Source organism: Mercenaria mercenaria, chromosome 3, assembly GCF_021730395.1.
Source record: "Mercenaria mercenaria strain notata chromosome 3, MADL_Memer_1, whole genome shotgun sequence".
In the NCBI taxonomy this organism is placed as follows: domain Eukaryota; kingdom Metazoa; phylum Mollusca; class Bivalvia; order Venerida; family Veneridae; genus Mercenaria; species Mercenaria mercenaria.
Window position 1 is genome coordinate 86,423,542 of NC_069363.1, and position 23,557 is coordinate 86,447,098.

The 23,557-nt window shown below is 34.7% G+C and overlaps 1 protein-coding gene across 7 annotated transcripts in view; it reads right to left on the reverse strand.

Moving 5' to 3' along the window:
* LOC123524168 (interleukin-6 receptor subunit beta-like) overlaps positions 1 to 19,338 on the reverse strand; it is a 40,442-nt gene extending 21,104 nt beyond the window's left edge. For 2 of the 7 annotated variants that reach the window (XM_053539156.1, XM_053539155.1), the window contains exons 1-2: positions 4,014 to 4,198; positions 573 to 683 (exon numbers count right to left, since the gene is read on the reverse strand). In XM_053539156.1, coding sequence (XP_053395131.1) covers positions 573 to 651 — 79 coding nt within the window. In that variant the 5' untranslated portion in view covers positions 652 to 683; positions 4,014 to 4,198. Of the gene's footprint in view, positions 1 to 572; positions 684 to 4,013; positions 4,199 to 4,272; positions 4,305 to 19,112 lie in introns of those variants that run through there. The other 5 variants (XM_045302139.2, XM_053539154.1, XM_045302140.2 and 2 more) reach the window with 4 other exon arrangements.
* Positions 19,339 to 23,557: the final 4,219 nt, after the last annotated feature.

The window sequence follows — 23,557 nt, forward strand, 5'->3', positions numbered from 1 at the left end:
CGGCTAACTTAGCCTAGCTCTTTGCGAATAGACAGTCTGGTTCTTTTAACGTGCCCGGTGTATAGAACCGATACACGCGAAGCCGTCTTTCCTGGGAAAAACCAGTACAGGCCTCTAGTTAGGTGGGAGACACTCAAGAGCATCTCAGAAAATTCCAGTGCCTGGACCGGGATTCGAACCCCGGACCTCTGGATTGACAGTCAAGCGTGTTACCACTAGACCATCGGCCCACCTATTCGTTCCCATTCCTAGAAAATAGATTTTCAGTCGTTTGTATCACAAATCGCAATGTATGTAATATATAAAATAAAGCAAGTTCTGCAAGTTTGAGAAAAGGTAAAAGCAATTCTAATCCTAAGAAATTATGCCACCGTCTGGTTCATACATGTTCTCAACACAAAGTGCACAATTTCTGCGTGCGTGCGTGCGTGCGTGTGTATGTGTATATTTTACAACTTTTAACTCTCTACCACAAAAGCTGGAAGTTCCCATTGTCAAAATGACACCATTTATATGGTAAAACTATTTACTAGATATATCAACCAGAATACAGCAAAGACATATTTACTTACCAAATAAGAAACCAGTAGAGTATGAAATACAATACGCCAGCAGTGTAAGTGTCAGCTGTTCTATACTTTTGGCGGTCATCCTTCACATCAATGTTAAAGTGGTCCTAGTTTCTATCAATCAGCAAAATAAAGTTAAACATTGTAAAAGTTCGCATTTCTTACGCAGATTTTACATGATAGTAATACATCTTTTTAAGAAAACCCTCTAGCAGCATAAAACGCAACAGAACAAAATAATAACAGAGTCAATTTGACTAACCACGTCCCCTAGCTCTTGATCAAGATGTATTTGTGTATTTTTTTTCTTGTTAAAACACGCATGCGCTAAAATAACGTCATACGTTAACGGGCGATGTCGTCAATGTTTTTACCGCGACAAAGAAAGAACACAGCTATATTTCATCTTCTGTTTTAGATAAAGGGTATTTTTGAATAAAAATAACGTATAGCAAAATCGTTCTTTATTGAAATTAGTACAATCACAGGGGCGTACCTGCATGATTTTGAACTGTACGCCAGAAAGATGAACAGTATAACTATGAGCCAAACAGCGAAGCTGCGACTGGTATGGAGTAGGTCTCGATTGGATTGTGTTTGCAAGGATGTTCTAGTTTTTCTTGTTATCGTTTTTGAAATCATCGTAATGTTTACATTTCATGCATGACTTCTGCATCCGCATTTTGACAGGTTTTTGAAAAATGCTTTTATTTCGAAATGTCAGGTTTTATAAAATAATCATTTATATATCTTTATCACACGAAGGTTAACATTTTCTAGAAAACGTAAAAAACATCTAATTTTTGCACACGAAAATTCAAACTGCGTAAAAGCGAGTTATTTCGGTATCCTGATCTGGATGTAGATTGATAGATTTAATTGCACGTTTTTTATTTGTGACCTCGGATGACTGAAGCATTTTTGTTCTCCCTTTGCATGCTTGAGTACCAATGTTTTACTTGGGGCCTCTATGGCCGAGTGATTAAGGTCGCTAACATTGAACCACTTGCACCTCACCGATGTGGGTTCGAGCCCCGCTCAGTGCGTTGAATTTTTCATATGAAGAAACCATCCAGCTGGCTTACCGAAGGTCGTTGCTTCTATCCGGGTGTCCGCCCGTGATAAAATAATGCAAGGAGGAGCACCTGGGGAAAACAAACTAAATGAAATACTGCCAATAGGACCAGCTTTCATCAATAAAACTGTTTCTTTGGAAACAATATATGATATAAAATGAAGAAAAATATCGAATGTGTTACCACTACCCGTTCCTGGGCGGGGCTAACAGTGTTTTTTTTTGTCATCGCTGTCTGTTTGTGTGCGTGCGTGCATGAGTGCGTATGTGTTTCTATTTAAGGCGGGTCTGTTTGGCGATGTGTGGCTCTGGCTGTATTTTGCCTTATGCTCGCAAGGAATCTACCCGTATCTTTTCCAAGATAATTACGGGAAAAAATAAATCTATTTCAAAAACGAATTTGATAAATCGCATGCAGATGATATTGTTAAACGAAGAACTTGAAATAGCCGCCTAAATCCCTTTAGGCTTTACATTTTATTGCATTTTTTTCACACTTTAAGCTTTTTTATTTTCACGGTGTTGAATTTGATTGTACGCACAGGCGTATCGGCGTATGCCCAGGTACGCCCTTGAATCAAATTCAGTTATACTTTGCCATTAAATTATTCATTCGGGTTAGACCCTAGTGAAATTGTTCCGCGACCTCCTAACCTCTTTGTCGTGTATTTATAATTTTAAAACGCAACAATGTTCAAGTCTTAGTTATTTCACAAAAGGGCCAGCAGAAAAAAAACAACACTGGGTCAGATAAGAAAATAAAATCGCTTAAACTCTCGTGTATCAATTATGTGCGTTGACATCACTATAGTCAACACGTTATTGCATTTCATGATTTATAACAAATATTGCACACGGTTTATCTGCCAGTCAATGTAGTCATTTAACGTCAAATTACGTTCAATATCATAACACAAAGATATAATGGTGTTTACTACTTATGTTATGGCAAAATAGATTGAATACTTTACTTGATTTTTTAAGAATGTAGGGATAACGCATGTTTTTTCGTGTTATAACGTCTGCAGAATCCCGAGAGATTCTGAAGACGTTATAACACGAAAACAGCATGCGCTAACGCTATTCTAGCATAAAACGCGAAAAAACGAATAAATGAATGCATTATCCCTCAACGTCATTAAATTTCCTAAAAATGCGCGGGAATATCCGAGTTGTTTTTTCACGTTGACGTCATTTCCATTTGAATTATCCGTTTTGGGGCCGTAATACGTTTACGTTCTGCCAAGGAACGCGCATATATAAAAAGATGTTATAACAGCACGTGAGCGCGAGAATCTCTCTGTTAACACACGTTTTCTATCCTGTTTAAACACTCCCAAATAGTGACAAGAACAGCTGTTTTATGCTAGAATGGTAATTCAATAAACGAACGGCGTATAGCCATTCTCCATCGTAAAAATTAATTTCTTGTTTATCCATTTAGACGTTATCGTGCAGTATAGAAATTACCGTTATTTTATATCTAACCGCAAAAACAAATGCTTACGATAACACTTGTCTTCGTTCGAACATAGTACGTACTACTTTAACTTATGTTAGAAAAATACGAATAAAAGTCTTGCAGAAGTACAAAGCATTCTAATAAAAACACCAAGTAGTATATACTCTATTATAGGATTTCCAAGATCCTTTTAAATCATGTAAACCAAAATTTTGCAACCAAGCAGAGTAATAACAGTTTTGATTGATTCTATTTGTGACAGATAATGAAAAGTACTACCCTAGCACCAATTTTAACGAATTTCTATTACATGCATATTGAATATACAAAATCTAAAATATACTTGACGCGACTGCAGTTACGAACATACCTTATAAGATAATTATTTTTGAATAATGGTGCATGTTCAACATAAAAAAATGTTAAAATGTAACACGTATTGTTTATTTCAACTGCAAAGAATAAACTAAACTCAAAAAAGGCGTTGAAGTTCATATAAAATTTCAATGTTATATTCTGATAGCACTGGAAAAACGCATTAAATGCAACTTGAAGAAATGATATCATATATATAAAGTCAGTATGCAAAAAAAGATTTTGAACGAATACAATATAGATATGAACCGCGCCATGAGAAAACCAACATAGTGGCTTTGCAACCAGCATGGATCCAGACCAGCATGCACATCCGCACAGTCTGGTCAGGATCCATGCTGTTCGCTTTCAAAGCCTATTGTTATAATTACAGAAACCATTAGCGAACAACATGGATCCTGACAAGACTGCGCGGATGCGCAGGCAGGTCTGGATCCATGCTTGTCACAAAGCTACTATGTTGGTTTTCTCATGGCGCGGCTCATATATCCTTTCATAGGTACTTTTTATTAATAAATTATAAGAGACTTACGAAAGCAAAGTTAAAATCCTTCTTGAACGAAGACTATCTTAGCACACTGTGCCTTATATTACATTTTTAAATGTCTAGCGATATCAAGTTCAGTTAATATGCAAACATAATTTGATAGATAACGTAAAAGTTTCTTTGAATAAAACATTCACAGGGTTTCTGTGAAATATCGATTAAATACACCTAAACCGGATGAGTTTTCAAATACGGATGCCGAATTTTATATAATTCAAATCGTTTACGGAAAAGACTCACTTACGTTTGAGAGTATAAGTAACTTCATAAAGATTTTAGATTATAAACATGACAGTCACACTATTAGTTATTAAACACCAAATAGGACAATGAATTAGAAATGTATAAACGTAATTACAAAAACCACTTGATCACTGTAAAGTGGTTTTCCCATAAAAGGAACAGGATATCTAGACGTAGTTTAAATGAACTATACGTGTGTATGTTTGTAAACATATGTTATCAGAAAAAAATTAAACCGGATTAAATTTGCATTTGATTTTACGAAAGACTTGATACAATTGCTGATATCTAACCAGTGTATCCGCATTTGAATAAGTAGAGCTTTATCAACGTAGCAATAGCTAAACACACTTGACTCAAAACAGTGTGAGCGAATTTATTTAAAGTGTTGTTTCACCTGAATGAATAATACTCAACGCCAATTTCGCAAACACACTTGTTTTATACCTGGCATTTATTGACCGCTATTTTGTGTTGTATGACATATGCAGAAGTTGAAACATTAGCATACTTAAGTAAAGGTTACAAGACTGAAATAATAAGCTCTCTTCCATTGAAACAATTACTTTTTTTTAACATAAAACAGTCTTAAAACTGAGAAACATATTGTGTGACATAAAATAATATTAAATAAATCCATAAAAGTTCAAACATACGCATCAGTAACTATATGGCTATGTAACGATTGGAAAATACATTTGCCTTAGACTTTGTTACATGGAAGCGGTTAACTAAAATGTTCCAGTCGCTGGCGGTTTAAAAAAAAAACACATACAAAATAAGAGCTAACAGTGAAATATGTATGCTCCATAGATAGCCCGTGCGAAGTCACGGTGTATGTAATTTGACGTTCTTTATCCTTGACTTAAGGAATGAAATAAATTATATAATACTATGACTGCATCGTTATGGTAAATATTTAGAAGAGGTTTGAGTGATTTATATATTCTCCGAACTTGAAATTATATTTACTTTTTTTTAATTGCTTGACCATTGTAAAGGCGAGACTAACATTTAGCACCACTAAAATGGCATGAGAAAATGCCGGCAGTTGACACATCGTTCGTCATGTTTTTGCTATATAACCTTGGTCTCTGTGACAGACTGTAGAAGAGGGAGAACCTTAGCTAGGCAGCACTTTAGTTGCAGAGCGCGTTAGCTTCCGGACAGAGCTGTAAGATCAGGGGTGTCTCTCGATTTTGGCATTTACGATTTTAAATTATTATTATTAAATTTATTTTATTTTTGAAAGACTATTTCAAGTCCTTCCACGTGACTGATTTTAGGGGCTGCCAGAGTTATAAAGTTAGAAAAAAATGTTTTTATATCAAACAAAGTTATTACTATCCATGATTCCGCGTGCCAGACATATATTCAAGGTCAAATAGTCAGTTTCAGGTTAGCGGCTTGGCGCTAATTTTGCCCTCTTGTTCGTAGCACAAGACTAAGGCTTTAACAGTATCAACTATGGACATGAAACGCAATTTTTTAAATCTGAAAAATCATCTGATTCCAGTATCAATTTGACGCCGAATTATGTCCGTCAACTGAGTATGTTTAATGTAATCAGTATGTGCAACAAGGGCCTCCGTGGCCGATTGGTTAAGGTCGCTGACATCAAATCACTCGCCCCTCACCGATGTGGCTTCGAGCCGCACTCGGGGCGTTGAATGTGAGGAAGCAATCAAGGTGGCTTACAGAAGATCGGTGGTTCTATCCAGATGCCCGCACGTGACGTGATGAAATAATGCACGTAGGGCCACCTGTGGTCTTCCTCCACCACCAAAGCTGGAAAGTCACCACATAACCTATAGTTGTGTCGGTGCGACGTAAAACCTAATAAAAACAAAACAACTAAGGACAGTAATGTACATACATGGTTAAATATATAGAAATGTTGCATGGCTCACGCCTACAAGATTGAAATATTTCAACTGAATAATTACATCATAAAACCCAGAGTTGAGATTTCTCCGACTGAATATGACTTAACTAATGGAAGTTCTTTATACACATAGACCTGTCCGCAAGATACATTTCAAAACATATCATAAACAATGTAATAACATAAACATGAAATAGTTTAACAAACCTAATGTTCTATCCCTGTATACAGAAATACGAAAATAAATGCGGACAAATTTGTTACATAATAAATTCATGAATTTTCCGTTTCGTGTTAAACGACTGAATAACCATGTTTAGGGTAAAGCAATGTGTTTCCTTATTCAGAGTCCTCATTAGTCCGACAAATGATCTGAAATCTGATGTAAGTATTTGTGAGGACTGAGGTAAAGTGTGAGCATGTGTGCGTGCGTGTTTGTGTGCTTTCAAAAGATTCATTAATCATTACTACATTTAGGAAATTGTCATAAAACTAGTGGCTGATAAAACAAAGTATCGGAATGCATTTGTAAGGAGAAAAGTCAGGCAGATCTTAGTTTAATACAGCGGCACATAAAATTTTCAAAACATATTAACACAACTTGTATAGATATTTCATTAACGATTGGAATTTCTAATACTGTAAATAAATATAGAAATCAACAACTTCATTTAATTGATTACCATAGAGAGAACAGGGTTTACAACAATAGGAGTGAGTGAGCTAGATTTTACGGCAAATCGACACAAAAAAGGTCGTATTTCGCCGAAAACAAGTACATGTATTTTGAAAACGTAAATGCATCTCTAAAAACAATTTTGTAAAAATGTATAAACTTATAAAGCGTTAAAAAGTAAATTGTAAAGCATGTCTAAAACATTTATGTAAAATGTATATACATATAATGGTTTAAAATATCAGTGGCAAACAATAATATTGCAAAATATATTAATAAAGTATATGATGTTGTGATAAATGCCTATCGGCTTTAAAAAGGACAAAATATTGCCGACTGAAACATTTTCAAACAACTCTTTCAAAGACTGAACGTCATAGTACGTTTGTTTCATTTTTGCCTATCAAAAATACTGAATGGAAAATACACATTTTAATGAATTCTGACGGAATGTCCAGCCACACTTTTAATTACACTTGATGTATGCAATTTGTCCATAACTCCTACAAAAAATGAATATTTTTCATGATAAATTTTCATGATAAATAAGGTGAACATTTAAGGAACTATGTCTTGTTTATCTTACCTTGCCAAGAAAACTGAGTAAAACCCCTTTCAGACGATATTTAATAACTATGGTAGTTATCGGACAATACTGTTTTGAATATACAGTGAAGCAGAGCAACACCCTTTTGGAGATGCAGATATTGATCTCTGTTGAGAGGTTGTTGCTTTATAGAGGTTAAACTGAAATTTAAGCTACGGGAAATTTTGATGATGCTGTTGTCGAGAGGTTTTTGCTATGGAGAGGGCGGCTCTGGAGAGGTTGCACTGTATATTTTTACAGAATGTTACAGATTTTTTTCTGTTCATGAAATATTGAGAGAAGACAGCCTTTTTGTATGGCTGGACTGAACTGTTGCTAGGCTGGTGTAGCCTATAACAATTCTGCCGTATCAATATAACATGAACTTTGACAAATATTAACTAAAAATACGTGCTGAAATAACCGCTTGTTGTAACATTATCTTGGTTTTGAGCTTGAACATACAGGGACATCCACTTGTTCATATTTCTATAAATAACTTGACATTCTTGGTGACATTTTAAAGAAAAGAATCTTACAGAAAATATATGACTTGACCAAAACTAATTAAAAAATGAAAATTAACCTCTTTGTAAGCTCTGTTACTGGTTTTGGCGAGTGTGGAATAATCGTAAATGGAATGAAGACATAAATATAAACATTTATAAATGCAATACCTGAACCACTGCTACGTAGTGTAGGCTATAAGGCTGAAAATATGGCCAAATTGTGCACTTTTTTAGAAGAGTTTTATGGTAAATTATAAGGGTGAAAATATTAATCAGTCTTGGGGCTAAAATTGAAATAGATACGCATATATGAGAGTTACGGCCCTTTAATTTGTAAAATTATAGAAAAATTGGACAACACTTATAATGGTACATGGTGTTTAGCTACTGTAAAATCAGAAATTTTCGCGAAGCACATATTTCGCGAAAAGCGATTACAAAACTAGTTCGCGAGGTAAAATTTTAGCGAGGGGAGCACGTTCGGTATAATTTTCCCGACATACATATTACCTGTGGGTGACTCCGCTTGCTATCCTACTTCAACCGTTCAAATTCAGCTGTTACGTTCAAAAACAGTTGTTATGTTACCGATATTGAATCTTTGTTTACAATTACCAAGGTGGGTGCAATTATTCGCACGACTACTTTTTTGATAGTTTGTAACTGTCGTCTATTGTGTGGTACAATAGCCATTATGTGCGTTTATCGTAGGTGACTGAGATGTGCTCAGAAAATGAGAATAAAATATTTAACCATTTACTTTAGTTTGTTATTCCTTTTTTCTATAATTTAGTGTATCTGTGTGTTTGCTTGTGCAGATTTTTTGCTAAAATAAATCGGATGTTACGTTGGTTGAAACAATCTGAAAAGTCCCAAACGTCGGTGAAGCCTCTTCATGCTAAATGGATCCAAATGGTTTTTGAAAAAATGAGCAAAACAGCAGATCAGTTCGCTAAGGCATTCAACAACTGTGGAATTTACGCTAAGTAATAGCATTCATTATGATGCTCTGTTGGATGATTATCGGAGCAAATAAAGTTCGTAATCATTTTGTAACCCATTCGTTAGTGTTTTATTCATTACCTTGTGCATTACGATAAAGTCCGTGTAATCCGGACTGCAGAGTTGGGTCCGCCATGTTTATTTTGCAATGAACGTTCGTGAAAATTTATGCATATATAAGGTAATATTTCAGCGAGGATAAATTTTCGCGAGAATATTCTATTCGCGAATATAGCGAAAATTATTCCCTCGCGAAAATTTGTGATTTTACAGTATCTTTCAAAAAACGATGTTGTAAGTAGTAAATGACATGTTAATTAGTTGTGAAACCCTATTTTTATGCACCCGTTCTAAGAAGGAGGAGTATATTTCAGTGTTTTTCAGAAGTCGGTCGGTCTGTCTGTCGGTCTTTTAATATGTTATACAATCGGTTCCGAATGATAACTCAAGAACGCTTAAACCTATGATCATAAAATTTGATATGGAAGTTGGTCATAACCAGTAAATTTATTTGTATTGATTTTGAGGTCAGTAGGTTAAAGGTCAAGGTCACAGTGTCCGGGAATAATTAAACAGTTTCTTGACGATAATTTGGAAACGCTTGGTTCTAGAATCACGAAACTTAAAAGAAAGGTCGATCATGACTAGCAGATGACTTTTCTTGATTTTGAGGTCAGTAGGTCAAAGAGCAAGATCACATTGACGAAAACAGGACTACAGTTTCCATATGATAACTTAAGAATGCTTGTGCATAGGTTTATGAAAGTCGAAAAGGAGGTTGGTCATGACCAGCAAATGATCTCTATCGATTTTGAGGTCAAGGTCACTTTGTCAATGGTTAAAGTCACAGTGACCCGGAACATTTAAACAGTTTCTGGACAATAACTTGGAAACGCTTGGACCTAGAATCACGAAACTTAATAGAAAGGTTGATCATGACCAGCAGATGACCACTACTGATACTGGGGTCAGTAGGTTAAAGGTCAAGGTCAAATTGACGAAGAACAGGTATACCGTTTCCAGATGATATCTCAAGGATGATTTGGCATAGGATTTTGAAAGTTGATAAGTAGATTTGGCACGACCAGCAGATGATCTCTGTCGATGTTGAGATCAGTAGGTCAAGATCACATGGATCCAGAACAGTCAAACAGTTTCTTGACGATGACTTAAGAACCCTTAGGCCTAGAATCACGACACTTTATCGGGTGGTTGATCATGACCAATAAATGACTCCTATTCATTTTGAGACCAGTAGGTCAAAGGTCAAGTACTCAGCGATCCGGAACAGCTGAAGCGTTTCCGAATGATAACTTGAGAACGCTTAGGATTAGAATCACGAAATTAACGAAACTTAATAGGGTGGTTGATCATGACCAACAGATCAGAGGTAAAACATTGACCCAGAACAGTTAAAATATTTTGTCAGATAACAACATAATGCTTTGGTCTAAAATCAGATTTGATCTAGAGGTCATTTATGACTGGTAAATGACCCTTTATTTTGATTTGATGTCAGTACGTCAAACGTTTAGTGCACAATGACCCAGTAGGTACTGTTCTTTGTGCAGATACTGAATGCATCAAGGGGTGGAGTGAGGCATTTCGTGTTCTACGAGCTTTCTTTCAGTATTTCAATCTGTCTGTCTGTCCGTCTCTATACACTGTCTTTGGCGGTCAATGTCCGACACATATCAGATTCTTTTTTTTTAATTATTTATTGTTTTCCCTTCATATACATCATACAGACAATAATAATAACGTTACATAATACATATACAATTTTACCAACTATACTTTTATATATCGAATACATGTCTGCTTCTATTGTTTTTCATTTTTATATCATGATGCTCATATATTATCATTTGTTTAATGTACATCAGGAAATTTCTTGAAATCTCACATCAATCTCACACCCACCCTCAAACATACACATTTTCATACAAAACAACCTCCCATGCAAATCATACACACACTCACATATCCTTATATACATATGTGATATCAGCAGATATAGTGTTGTATATCTACGTTTTGTATCCATCTGCCATATTCCAACATATCAGATTCTTGCCTTCAGCACCGTTATTTCAGTTTTCTTTCCTTCAGAAATATCCAACAATTTGTTCTCAGGGTCAAGAACAAGTTAAAACTTCAGATCAAGGTCAGATGTCATAAACAAAAATAGCCTTTTAGTATCCGCAACGCAAAGTATAAAATGTTTTGTTAAAAATGAACATGTCAGAACCTTGTCTTCATGCATGCATATATTGGGCTTAATATGAAAACGATTGTCATAGGAAATCTACAAAACGAGTCATCAGGTGATAAGAGTGGGAGGGGGATTGGTCATTGTATTTATTCACATTTTCATGTCTTTTATATCGACACTTACCGGTGACCGTTGCACAGTGGTTAAGGCGTCCTCCTCGGGATCAGAAGGTCGAAGGGGGATGTTTGTCATGGGACTCGTTCCGAAAAGGCCGGTTCGTGAGCCACGAGCAAGTTAGATGAACGGTTACCGACATCCGCCCGGCCCTTCGCAAAGTGATAGGAGTTGGGAGCAATTGGTACGTACAATAAATGTGTCTTATAAATTAAATTGTCTAGCACTTTTAAAAGGGTGGCACAATGATAAGCAAGACCTTTACTCTTATCTTTTATAAAATTGACATGATTAAAACATCAGTGCCGTAACAAGCCCTGAAAAACACGGAGGCAGAATTCTTTCGGAAAAAGAGTTGTAACATAGTTACATATTTGTATTATCATGTGTTTATGAATTATTGTTTTGTGTTTGATTTTATTTACTTTTAATGTCCATTTAATGTATATGTATTACATATATATATTAAATTTCAATTTTGTCTTAAAGTTAAACATGTAACCGGCAATTTGCCGGGTCACGAATTCTTTTTGCAATGTTGTGAACAACAGATGTTATATGTGTGCTACATCACGTTCCTTATTAATAGTATCCTTGTATTTTTCAAGCTTTATCACGTGCGTTTAAATTCATAATTCGTAACTTTAGCAATATGTTTATTAGGACGTGGTATATATGATGTCGATCTAATCAATATTCTAGCTAGTGCATGATGTGTAATATCTGCCATGCCACCAAAGTAGATAAAAAATATAACTTAATGCCAATCAAAGATGTTTTACTGTAAGTCCTTTGGACGAGATCTAATTGTGAGACCCCAAGATATAGTCTATGTGCTATAAAAATTTGTGTTCTAAGATTCGGTATCTTTTTCTGTTTTGATTTTGTATGAGTAAACATGAAGTAAGAATAAAAGTTGTAGTAAACCTTGTAACTGAAATTGTTGTTAGCAACTATACAATTACGGGTTCGACTACGCTATATTGTTTCATATATGGGCTTAGGTACAAACTACGATTTTACAAGTCATCAGTTAATTTGAACATTTTTTTCTTCAACCATAGAAGGCACGTGGAGATGTAGCATATGTTAATGCAGGGTTACAGGGGCCCATCCTGAGATTTTGTTTGAAATTCTGCAAGACAAAATGGTGTATTTTTAGTTATTTCAGATAAAAAAAAAATCTCGACAAAACATTTTAGAAATGTACACACAACTCGTGTGCAATATTGGAGCCAAGTTGAGGTCTTGAAACGTTTTGACACAATACAATACAACTGTGTTAGTTTCAAGCGATTTCAGACAAAAAAATCTGAGCAAAATGTCACACTTAATTAGAGTACACATAGAGGGTTGTGTTAGGGGTCAAAGCTGTACACTTTAAACAACCTTCGAAAAAATATGAGGAAATAAGGTTAAAAAGTTTGCACTAGTCGTCTGCATAATTGGTATACAGTAAGGCTGTGACTAAATACAGAGTTGGTGCACCTGTGATATATTACAGACTCCGGTATATACCGGATTAACTAAATTTGAAAGAAAATATCTTAAAAGTATATATTTTGTAACCATGGTGATACTAACCCTAACCTCTAGTCAGTATATTATGCATTTGATACTCTAAATGCGTGCGGACATGCAAAAAATGAGTAATTTTGCCGTGCGCTCCAATGGATAATAATTCCGCGCAGGCGCAGAACGGCTGCACCAACTCTGCAATGAGAAACATTCAATTGGTATATAGTAAATATTGGATTTCAAAGGTCCTCCCCAAGAGTATTTTGATATTATAAAAGACTAAATGGTGCATTTTAAGATATCTCTGATAAAGAGTTTGAGAGAAACAGGTTGAAATGTACACATTTCCCGGCTGCATAACTAGAGTAGAAATAGCGATGGGGTTCATGGTCCTCCCCGCAAAATTTTAAATTGATAGAAGATAAATGGGACATTTACACCATCTCTGACAAAAAAAAACCTTAGTAAATCAGGTTAAAGTGTACGCATACGACTACTCGTCTGTGTAATATGAGTAAAAGTAGAAAGTGTGGTTCGGGACCCTCTTAGAGAAATGTGAAAAATTCAATGAGGCAAAATTATGCATTTAAAAGTCATTTCAGAAAAATGAATTTGAGCAACTTAGGTTGACAGGTTTACTATATTAGACTGGTAAATCGGAGAACAGGTAGTGGGCTCAGAAGTTCTTAAGTTCCACAAGAAAATGGTACGTTTTTAAAGCCAGATTATGAAATTGTTAGTAAAACTTTGTGTGATTCACAAGCAAAAGTACAAAATTGAATGCTTATATGAGAAATGATTGGAGGGAAATGTGTGACTATGTTTAGGAGTCACCGTTGACTCTACAACCGCACAGGAACCAAAACTCAATGTCTCTTTCGTGCGCCAGTGTAAAAAAAAGTCAAGTCGAGATATCATTTTCGTCAATATGTATATATGACTCGGGCATTTCTTGATGGGACACATCAAAATGAGATTTCAGTAAACAGAAATCCTAAAATGGACAAAGAAATATTTACATCTAGGAAGATGATTTGAATAAACAACCATTTACAAAAATACCTGAGTATATAGACAAATCGGGTACGATATTTTTATCAAATGTATCTGTTTGGTTTAGAGGGAAAACAAAACTTTTATAGATAACATCTGAAACTCGTCTTCAATTATTCTGCGATATACGTGATAATTTCAGTATGTGGTCATATGTAAATGATGTCATTGATTTATCTGTGGTGGCTTTTAGGGTGTTTCGTGATGTTGCATTGGCGTGCGCGTGGTTTAGGCAACACGTTTCTTTGTGTCATTCTGGCACACACCTCAAACATCATAGCAAAATTTTGAAAGTGTGTGTGTTGTTTTGGTATGCGCACAACTTTACAAAACAAACTGATAAAGATACACAGAACTCGACATAAAGATACATTTAATTTCGTATTTATCATAGAGCTCGTCGAGTCGTTACTCGACTTTCATACATTTGATGGATTCTAAAACTGTCTTGCAGAAAGTGTTTCTTTTTTGTGCAGTGAAGAGAAAACGTGCGGTAAGAGGACTGTACAAAGACGGCTATGTGTGTATCGAACACATTTAAAGAACCAGATTGTCTATTCGCAAAGAACTAAGCTAAGTTAACCGGACAAGCCTGTATCAAAAAGGGGTTTCTCTCTCTCCCTTTATTATTATTATTATCATTATTATTATTATTATATACCATTATATACCATATTTATATAGCACTCTTTTCATATAAAAATACGTTCAAAAGTGCTTTACATAAACAACATCTATTTAATGTTCAATACAAATGGTAATTGAACTATTATAGAAAACAATTTAAAATTACATTACGATAATAAGATACCTAGCATTTTAAATTTGATGTAAGCAGATCTAAACACGAAACAAAATACAATATCGTAAAAAACATAAACTGGTCTATTAAAGCCTCTTCTAGGGGATTTAGCGGCTTTTTCTCACTCTGTCCCGCTGGCCAGATCGCTTTGTGTTTGTACTAGTAGAGAGCACAGACGATTAATTTTGCACCTTGCTAGGCTTCGTTTGTGCTATGTAAAGCGTCTTTGATCATGGAAAGGGCGCTATATATATGTGGTACAATAATAATGATAATGATGTAACGTCATCCGGTTGCTCAAACTTACTTATCAATTATTTATCAAAGTTTCCAGCTAGATGGAAAAATGATAACATTTTTACAGAAATATTCTAGAATGAAATTGGAAAAAAATGCCACGGCTCTTCAGGGACATATCTAGCTAATAACTATCTTCGTACCTGTAAGAAATGGCAACGGTTTGAATTTTTCTTTATATGTTACAATGTACTGAATGTCTCCGCTACTATTTTCAATGTAAAATTACAATGCAAAGTATTTTTCTTGTCAGCATGACAACTGTTACATTTCTTGCGAGATAACCCTCGTCTTGAGAGTCTATCTATAGACAATCAGTAAATAAAAAATATTGGGTTTTCCATAATGAAGTGAAGCCATGGTCACGTGACTGAGATACTTGATAAAACGATAATATTGCGTAGGAAGACTTCAGCATGAACGTACATTCACTTACATTCTACCCTGCAGGTTCTACACAAACATAGAACAATATAACGTTACGTAGCTCTAAATCATCTACAGATTTTCAAGTTTAAGTACATTTTATATCTGGCATGTAAATACATTAACTAGACGGGAAAATTACGAAAGACCCATGGTGACATTTCAACTTCATTATTTCACGCTTTCTGCTTGATGATTTCACAATTTCCACTTCTTGAATTCATGAATTCACGATTTGTGCTTCCTGATTTCACGATTTCCACTTCATGAATTCACGAATTCACGATTTCTGCTTCCTGATTTCACGATTTCCACTTCATGAATTCACGAATTCACGATTTCATGATAAAACTTCACGATTTCGCGATTTCACGATTTCCAGTTCACGATTTCACAATATCCACTTCATGAATTCACGATTTCACGAATTCACCATTAAACCTCACGATTTCACCATTAAATTTCACTATTTCCACTTCATGAATTCACGATTTCTGCTTCCTGATTTCACGATTTCCACTTCATGAATTCACGAATTCACGATTTCACGATTTCATGATAAAACTTCACGATTTCGCGATTTCACGATTTCCAGTTCACAATTTCACAATATCCACTTCATGAATTCACGATTTCACGAATTAATTTCACAATATCCACTTCATGAATTCACGATTTCACGAATTCACCATTAAACTTCACGATTTCACCATTAAATTTCACGATTTTACGAATTCACGATTTCCACTTCAAGAATTCACGAAAACCGCGGGTGATATTCGCTACATGTAAGCTGGCGTGTTATATATTTGTACAACCAGGTTAAGGTACTGAAAGTGAAAACTGGCCGAAAATGCCTCAACTGATGAGGAAATAGACTTACAAACAATACTTTTAGAATGCATTATTGCTTTAACTGTAAAATTGTTCCAGTCCCTTTTTCCGGTTTTAGTAAGCTCCCCGTCTTTGTTCTATTAAATGAAAAGCGATGCATCTTATTCACATGTAAGCTATAGCCACCTGCTGTGTAGACGTTTTACTACGTTATAGGCATGGAAAATATATACAAAATATAAATTCAGTCCATGCAAGCATTCCCTGTTAGATGAACAGAAACCAATGTGTCTATGGACGGAAAGACGGATTCCAGAATAACGGAATGACGGACGGACAACTGCAAGGCTTACATGCTTCGTCACCATAAATGACGGGGGCATAATAAAACATACTTATATATTTTTAAATCGTGAAGTTTAATGGTGAAATCGTAAAATCGTGAATTCATGAAGTGGAAATAGTGAAATCAAGAAATCGTAAAATCGTGAAGTTTAATCAAGAAATCGTGAAATCCAGAAATCTCGAATTCGTGAAATTGTGAAGTTTTGTTTCGTGAAATTGTGAATTCGTGAAGTGGAAATCGTGAAATCAGGAAACAGAAATCGTGAATTCGTGAATTCATGAAGTGGAAATCGTGAAATCAAGAAATCGTTATGTTTTTTCGTGAAATCGTGAATTTGTGAAATCAGGAAGCAGAAATCGTGAATTCGTGAATTCATGAAGTGGAAATCGTGAAATCATGAAGCAGAAATCGTGAAATAATGAAGTTGAAATGTCAGTACGGGTCTTTCGTAGAAAATAGCACTGTATACTGACACAGACTACTGTCAGTGTTCAGTGTGACCACAGAGGCAGAAACGGCGAATTACTACCTTCTTTCCTTATTTGAACACTTTCTCAAGAATCTGCGCATTTCGAGTAGTAACAAAGTCGTAAAGCTCGCTTTGACACTTTGCCTTATTTCATATAAACGTCTTATTGGCTATCATCTGCATGATTTGTTTATAGTATTTGTCAATATTTACAAATGAATACGTGCATACTTGCAATAAATACAATTTGTCACGGTCCAGTTGTTTTTGTCATAAGCTTCTGAACATTGTACGAAAAAAATTGCAATGAAATTGTCAACTAAAAAAGTTTGAGATCAATCTTCTTATGCGTACATTGACATTTTATCCATTTTTTGTGTTAATTCTAGTTGGCACGGCTCCAACCTTAATCTTTATATGAATTGTTTACAAATTAAGTTAATGTTTACATGTTTTACATGCAGAATTGCTTAAATCAATAAAGTTCGACACGCTCCAATAATTTTGCAACAAACACCAAACAAATATGTGTCGCGTCCGCATTTTAAAGACAAATATTTGTACAAAATATATTTAGAATTGAGCAAAAAATAAAAAGTTATGAAAAGTACAATGAAAATCTCCACTGGTAAAGTTTCCTAAAAATCGGTCTATTATAGTAAATTTTGTAAAATGGTTCATGCAGCGATGGGTTCTACATCAAAATTGTAATATTATGATACAATACGCTAGAATCATGCAAATTTAAAACTCTCCTAAAAAGTGCACACTCATCTGGTTTATAGCCTACACTAACGGTACATTTCCCGTTTTAACAGAACCCTATCCCATTTTCTTTTCACTATTCTTTGAAACAATATGGACACCGGTTTGTGTTAAAATGGCGGTGTTTTCTAAGCATGTTTAAGATTACAAACCGAGTTCCGATGGATCAAAGTTTTCAATTTGACTTTAGAAGTGCCTTGATTTGATAATAGAGCGGAAAATGTAGAAAGTATTTGGTACTATGCCCCAACGATAACTTGATATTTACAAACATGACTATAAATAGATTAAAATGGAACACAGGGAAATCAACATTTTTCTAACATGTTAAAATCTAAATATTTCTAGTTTTAGTTCCAATTAAAAATTAGCACAGCGGTAAAGCGTACTGTCCATGTTAAACAGTTCTTTTGTCGTGTGGGTTCAAAACTCAGCATCGACATTTAATTTTTATTTCATTTTTGCATAAAAAATTTAGATTCCTTCATATGCTCTGTGACAACACGACAGAGAAATATCTAAAGCCGATATGGCAGATTAGAAAGGTTTAGCTTCATATCAAAGATGACATTAATTAAATGCAGCACTTAAGCGAATAATGAACATAATATTATGTTATATAAAGACATATAATTATATGCAAACACAAACCATCAAATACAGAAACGACACTATGGGATCAAAAATAAAAAGGAATAAGTAAAACAAACAAACAGAAAAATCTGAAAAAAATATCCTGATTAGGATTCGAACTCACAAAAGAAGTTGCTTATATTTAATGTTATTGCTATCTGCTTTTTACCCGACTGAGCTATGTTGCCGCATACTTAGTGGATAGTCAAAATGAAACAAATACTAATATTTAATTGTCAATTAATGTGCAATGATTATGAATTGTTATTTTATCAGTTATCATGATATGGACTCGTCCTCGCGTTTCGGCGGGAATCACGTTATCATTGGGGATTAGTACATTGAACATCATATTTGACATTTTGATTTCAAAATCAGCTAAATGCCGCGCGTTCCTGCTACCTGCCTGCACGCATTAAGAAGCTTTCTAAGACAAAGCCTCGATGCCGATTTCAAACCGTGATATTCACATAAAAGACATGTCAGTGAAGTTATACAGGAGGATAAACCCGTTTTAAAAAGGTGCTTTTTGAACTATTACATCATCAATGTTTATCAACAAAAGTGTACATGCACTACTTTCTGACCTACTGTGTTATGATTAACAATATAGTGAATGAATAACTTCAATAAGCTGATAAGTGTAGTTACATGTCGATTTGATATCACCTGTCTTCGGTAAATCCTAGCAGACGGCACAAGTTAATTCCATCCATTTATTTGCAATACTTTATATATATCACCATTTTTAGTACCTTTGACCATTTAGCTTCAATCGTTATTTACTATTATTTGCATTTTTAATCATTCTCTAGTATAACATTTTGCAATATAGTATATACATCACTGTAATCGCGTTATAAAGTACTGTACTCGTATACCCGCACGCTTTCCACAGTTTATAATCTAGATAAGGAGATCTCGGCTAGACCGATATTACATTCTGATATTTCACGTTGTCTACCTAAAGATCTCAACCAGAAACTGAGGATGGTACGGTGCCCCTAAAGTGACATGTTACACACTTTTTTTCCACTTAGGTAATGTGAGCCTTTTTTTTATTTCGTTTAAACGAAATGATTTCGTTTTAACGAAATAACTATTTCGTTTAAACGAAATCATTTCGTTTTAACGAAATAAATTTAAACGAAATCATAACATTTATTTCGTTTAAACGAAATCATTTCGTTTTTACGAAATGTTATTTCGTTAAAACGAAATGATTTCGTTTAAACGAAATAGTTATTTCGTTAAAACGAAATGATTTCGTTTGAACGAAATGTTATTTCGTTTAAACGAAATGTTATTTCGTTTAAACGAAATGATTTCGTTTAAACGAAATAGTTATTTCGTGCAAACGAAATGATTTCGTTTAAACGAAATAACATTTCGTTTGAACGAAATAGTTATTTCGTTCAAACGAAATGATTTCATTTAAACTTATTTCGTTAAAACGAAATGATTTCGTTTAAACGAAATAGTTATTTCGTTAAAACGAAATAGTTATTTTTTTAAAACGAAATGATTTCTTTTCAACGAAATACTTATTTCGTTTAAACGAAATCCTTATTTCGTTTAAACGAAATCATTTCGTTTAAACGAAATAAAAAAAGTCTCACATTACTTAAGTGGAAAAAAAGAGTGTAACATGTCACTTTAGGGGCACCGTAGGATGGGGATATCGATCAGTCAAAAATATAACGATCTTTATCTCTTGAGTACAATTAATTGGAGTAAACAGTTTATATGTGCTTTGGTCCGTCTTTTGAAGATTTTAGGTACATTGGTATGATTTTTTAATTGCCATATGTTGTCAAATACATATATCAATAGTTTTAATAAGTATTGCGCGTAAGTGTAATGAATTAAATCATGATTAATGCATGAAGTTCCTTTACGTGTATCAGTAGAACGGCTAATCCGTAATCACATGCAGTCTACCTATAGTTAAATATGTATCAATCTCCAACAAATATGTGAACAGCCATTGTCACAGGTAAAAACTTCGCTGCTTCATTAGAAAACATTCTGATAATAGTTGGAGCTGTTTCTAGAAAGTGATACACCTGAATTTTGAAGCTGTCGTACAAACAATCTTTTAATGAAAATGCCAAGGGATTATGTCTGTATATAATAGAGGCGTTCATCTCAGTTATTACAATTATAGTTAATAAATACTGACTTTATGCTTTTCAAGAAGAGCTCAGTTATTACGATCTTGAGATAAACTTACGATAATAATAGTTATAATAAATGTATCTCAATGGGTTTTCTCCAATATTTACGCACTTTCTAAGGAGTAACCGGAAAGATATCTTGTTATGTGTATGAATGATTTATCCCATTTGTATAAGCAAAATAGCTGCCGTAATTACAGCCACAACTCCTGGTAAGACTGAATATCAAATAAGAATTATAATACATTTTATATCTCTACGGGTATTCTCCACTCTATTCTCCACTTTATACTACATCAATATTTATTCCGCCAGTAGCGACATTGCCTAAAGGGAACAACCATTAAGTTATCTTGTTATGTGTATGAATGGTTTATCTCTCTTGTATAAAGCTTGAAATTTGTCATCAACAGTCACAGCGCCCGAAATAGCCGTGTGGTCTCTCTCCTTGATCAATGACGTGATTTTATTTTCCAATAGGTAATGACTTAACTTCTAGGAGAGCGGCTGTGAGGCTTTGCATCATTAGTTATCACCAGTTTCATATGTTTCCCATTTAAATCAGTGACCGCTTTTGTAACAAGAGGTATACTGTCATTTTTATGTTTATTTAGTTTACAATATCTGCTGAAAATAACACCTTAATATCTCAACTAATAAAAAATGTTTTAGCTTTTGGGTGAAGTTCGTCAATTGAAAATCAGTAAATTTGATTAGACCACTTTGTGGCTCTGTGCTGAAAAAAGTATTCAGTACAATTTAAAATGCAACGTGTTGTGTGAATGTCCATTGCATAGTTATTTTATCATGAAAGTTTCAGGTAAAAAGTTAGAACCATTTTTAAAAAAAAATAACAGAAATTGTGTTCCTGGCTGGTCACATGTCAGATTACCCCACCCACTTTAAATGTGAATATCTATAAAAGTAAGTCAAAACTGGTAACAGTAACACTTGTTAATGAAACTTAATACATGTAGGTATATTACCATAAAGTATAAATAAAATCAAAAAACATTTTGCGCAGACACCTAACTGGGACCCCCCTTTGCATATCCTTTAAATGTGGAAAGGGCAACATGCATTGTCTTCTGTGATGTATCAACAACCTTTGATAGAGTTTAGCATAAGGGTTTCATTTTTAAACTTAGGCAACATGGCTTTTCGGGCAAACTGATTGACTCGATTACTCACCATCTTTCAAATCGCAGTCAAAATGTTTTCGTTTACACCTCTAACTCAGACTCTAAAGAGCTTAAAGCTGACGTTCCCCAAGGCTCGGTGTTACATGTAGGTCCTCTTCTTTTCCTGATATACGTTAACGTCATTGCAGACTCACTTATGAGTACGACACGACAGTTCTCAAGCCCCTTCATCTTCCGATACACACGAAATTGAACTTTCTCTAAATTACAACCTTAGAAAAATATCAGAATGGTTACATTTAATCCTACAAAAGAAAAAGAAGCTATGTTCTTTTCCCTAGCACGTAGACAATGTCCTAATCTTTTGTTTGAAAATATTCAGGCCTCACCAAATTAATGTGTTGTTACGTATCTTTATAGAACATCACATTTTCCTACACTTTTTTTCAATGTATTGTGGCAGTAAAAACGTGTGATTAAAGCATTCGTTCTACACGAATTTGCGAACAAATGGGATTGGATATTAGTTTACTTTAGACTTCTTTCGATTGCACGACGTAAACACATTTTCGACCAAATTACTGACCCTATTTCTAGGTAATCAGATGACGACGATAAGCGGTACGAGCGTGCGTGTGTTAAAAATCGCAATCTGATCGGATCATAAGTTTGTTGAAAGGTCAATTTCAACAAGTTGTACAAGGGGAACTCAGAATTTTTTTTTCATCCTGCCTGTGACCTGAAAGACGCAGAGAAGTCTGTCCTTGGTATTCATTGCGCTATTAAGGACGCTTCTGCACTTTTAGCGACGCTCAGTCGGCATTTTCTCAGCAAAGGAAAGAGAGAAAAAGGCGAATTTGTAGTCAAGCAATTGCTTGACCTGCTCTTGTGTGCAGATGCATTGTCATGAATAGGTAAGATATCAGGTAAAGCAGTTTGTGGGATAAGTTTAACGTAATGTTTTCTAACTGATTGTTGATTAACCGCCCTTGACCCATGTTTTATCTCCTGTGAGAAGTTCATTAAGCCTCCTTTCGTCTGCATTTTTTACAGATTTTTAGAAATTTTTGCAACATTGCACACTTTGCAGATAAGGTACCCACCTTCGCTTATTTCATTGTTTAGTCAGACGTTTATGAACACTTCCCGATGAAATGCCAACTGGTGCAGTTATTTTAGAAACTGTGTATCTCGAGATTTCTGATATACGGCTGCTCCAACAGCAATGTTATGAGAGGATGCTGACGTTATTGGACGCCTTACACGGGATAGATCTTGACTCTAGATTTTCCCTTATTAGATATTCATAACATATCTAATCAAAGCACTGAAAGTGCTGACAGTAAGGGACTCATTGCAGATCATGGTTGTCAGTTGGACAGCACCTTGTTTTGTCAGTATAATGAATAATATTGGAGTGGAACAAACAAGACAGTACACACAATCTGGTGGACAGCAGAGAGGATGGGGAAGAAGCAAACAATTTCATACATATCATGTTGATTATGCTATATTTCACTGCAAATGAAAACTGCAGTAATTGAGAGGTCTTCTATTGTCGCATGAATTACAAACTTTTCCAGAGAAGCATAAAATATAACCAAGGGCGGTAATTCTAAAATGAAGGTGGAGTTATGGTTCCTTGACACCGCAGTGCCAATTAAGGTACTCTGGCTTTTTGTGCAGTTTTAATAAATTCCCTTGCAAACTTTTTGTGTTATACATCAGACAAGTTATGAACTTTTATACATATTATAATGGGAGATATTTTGAAAAG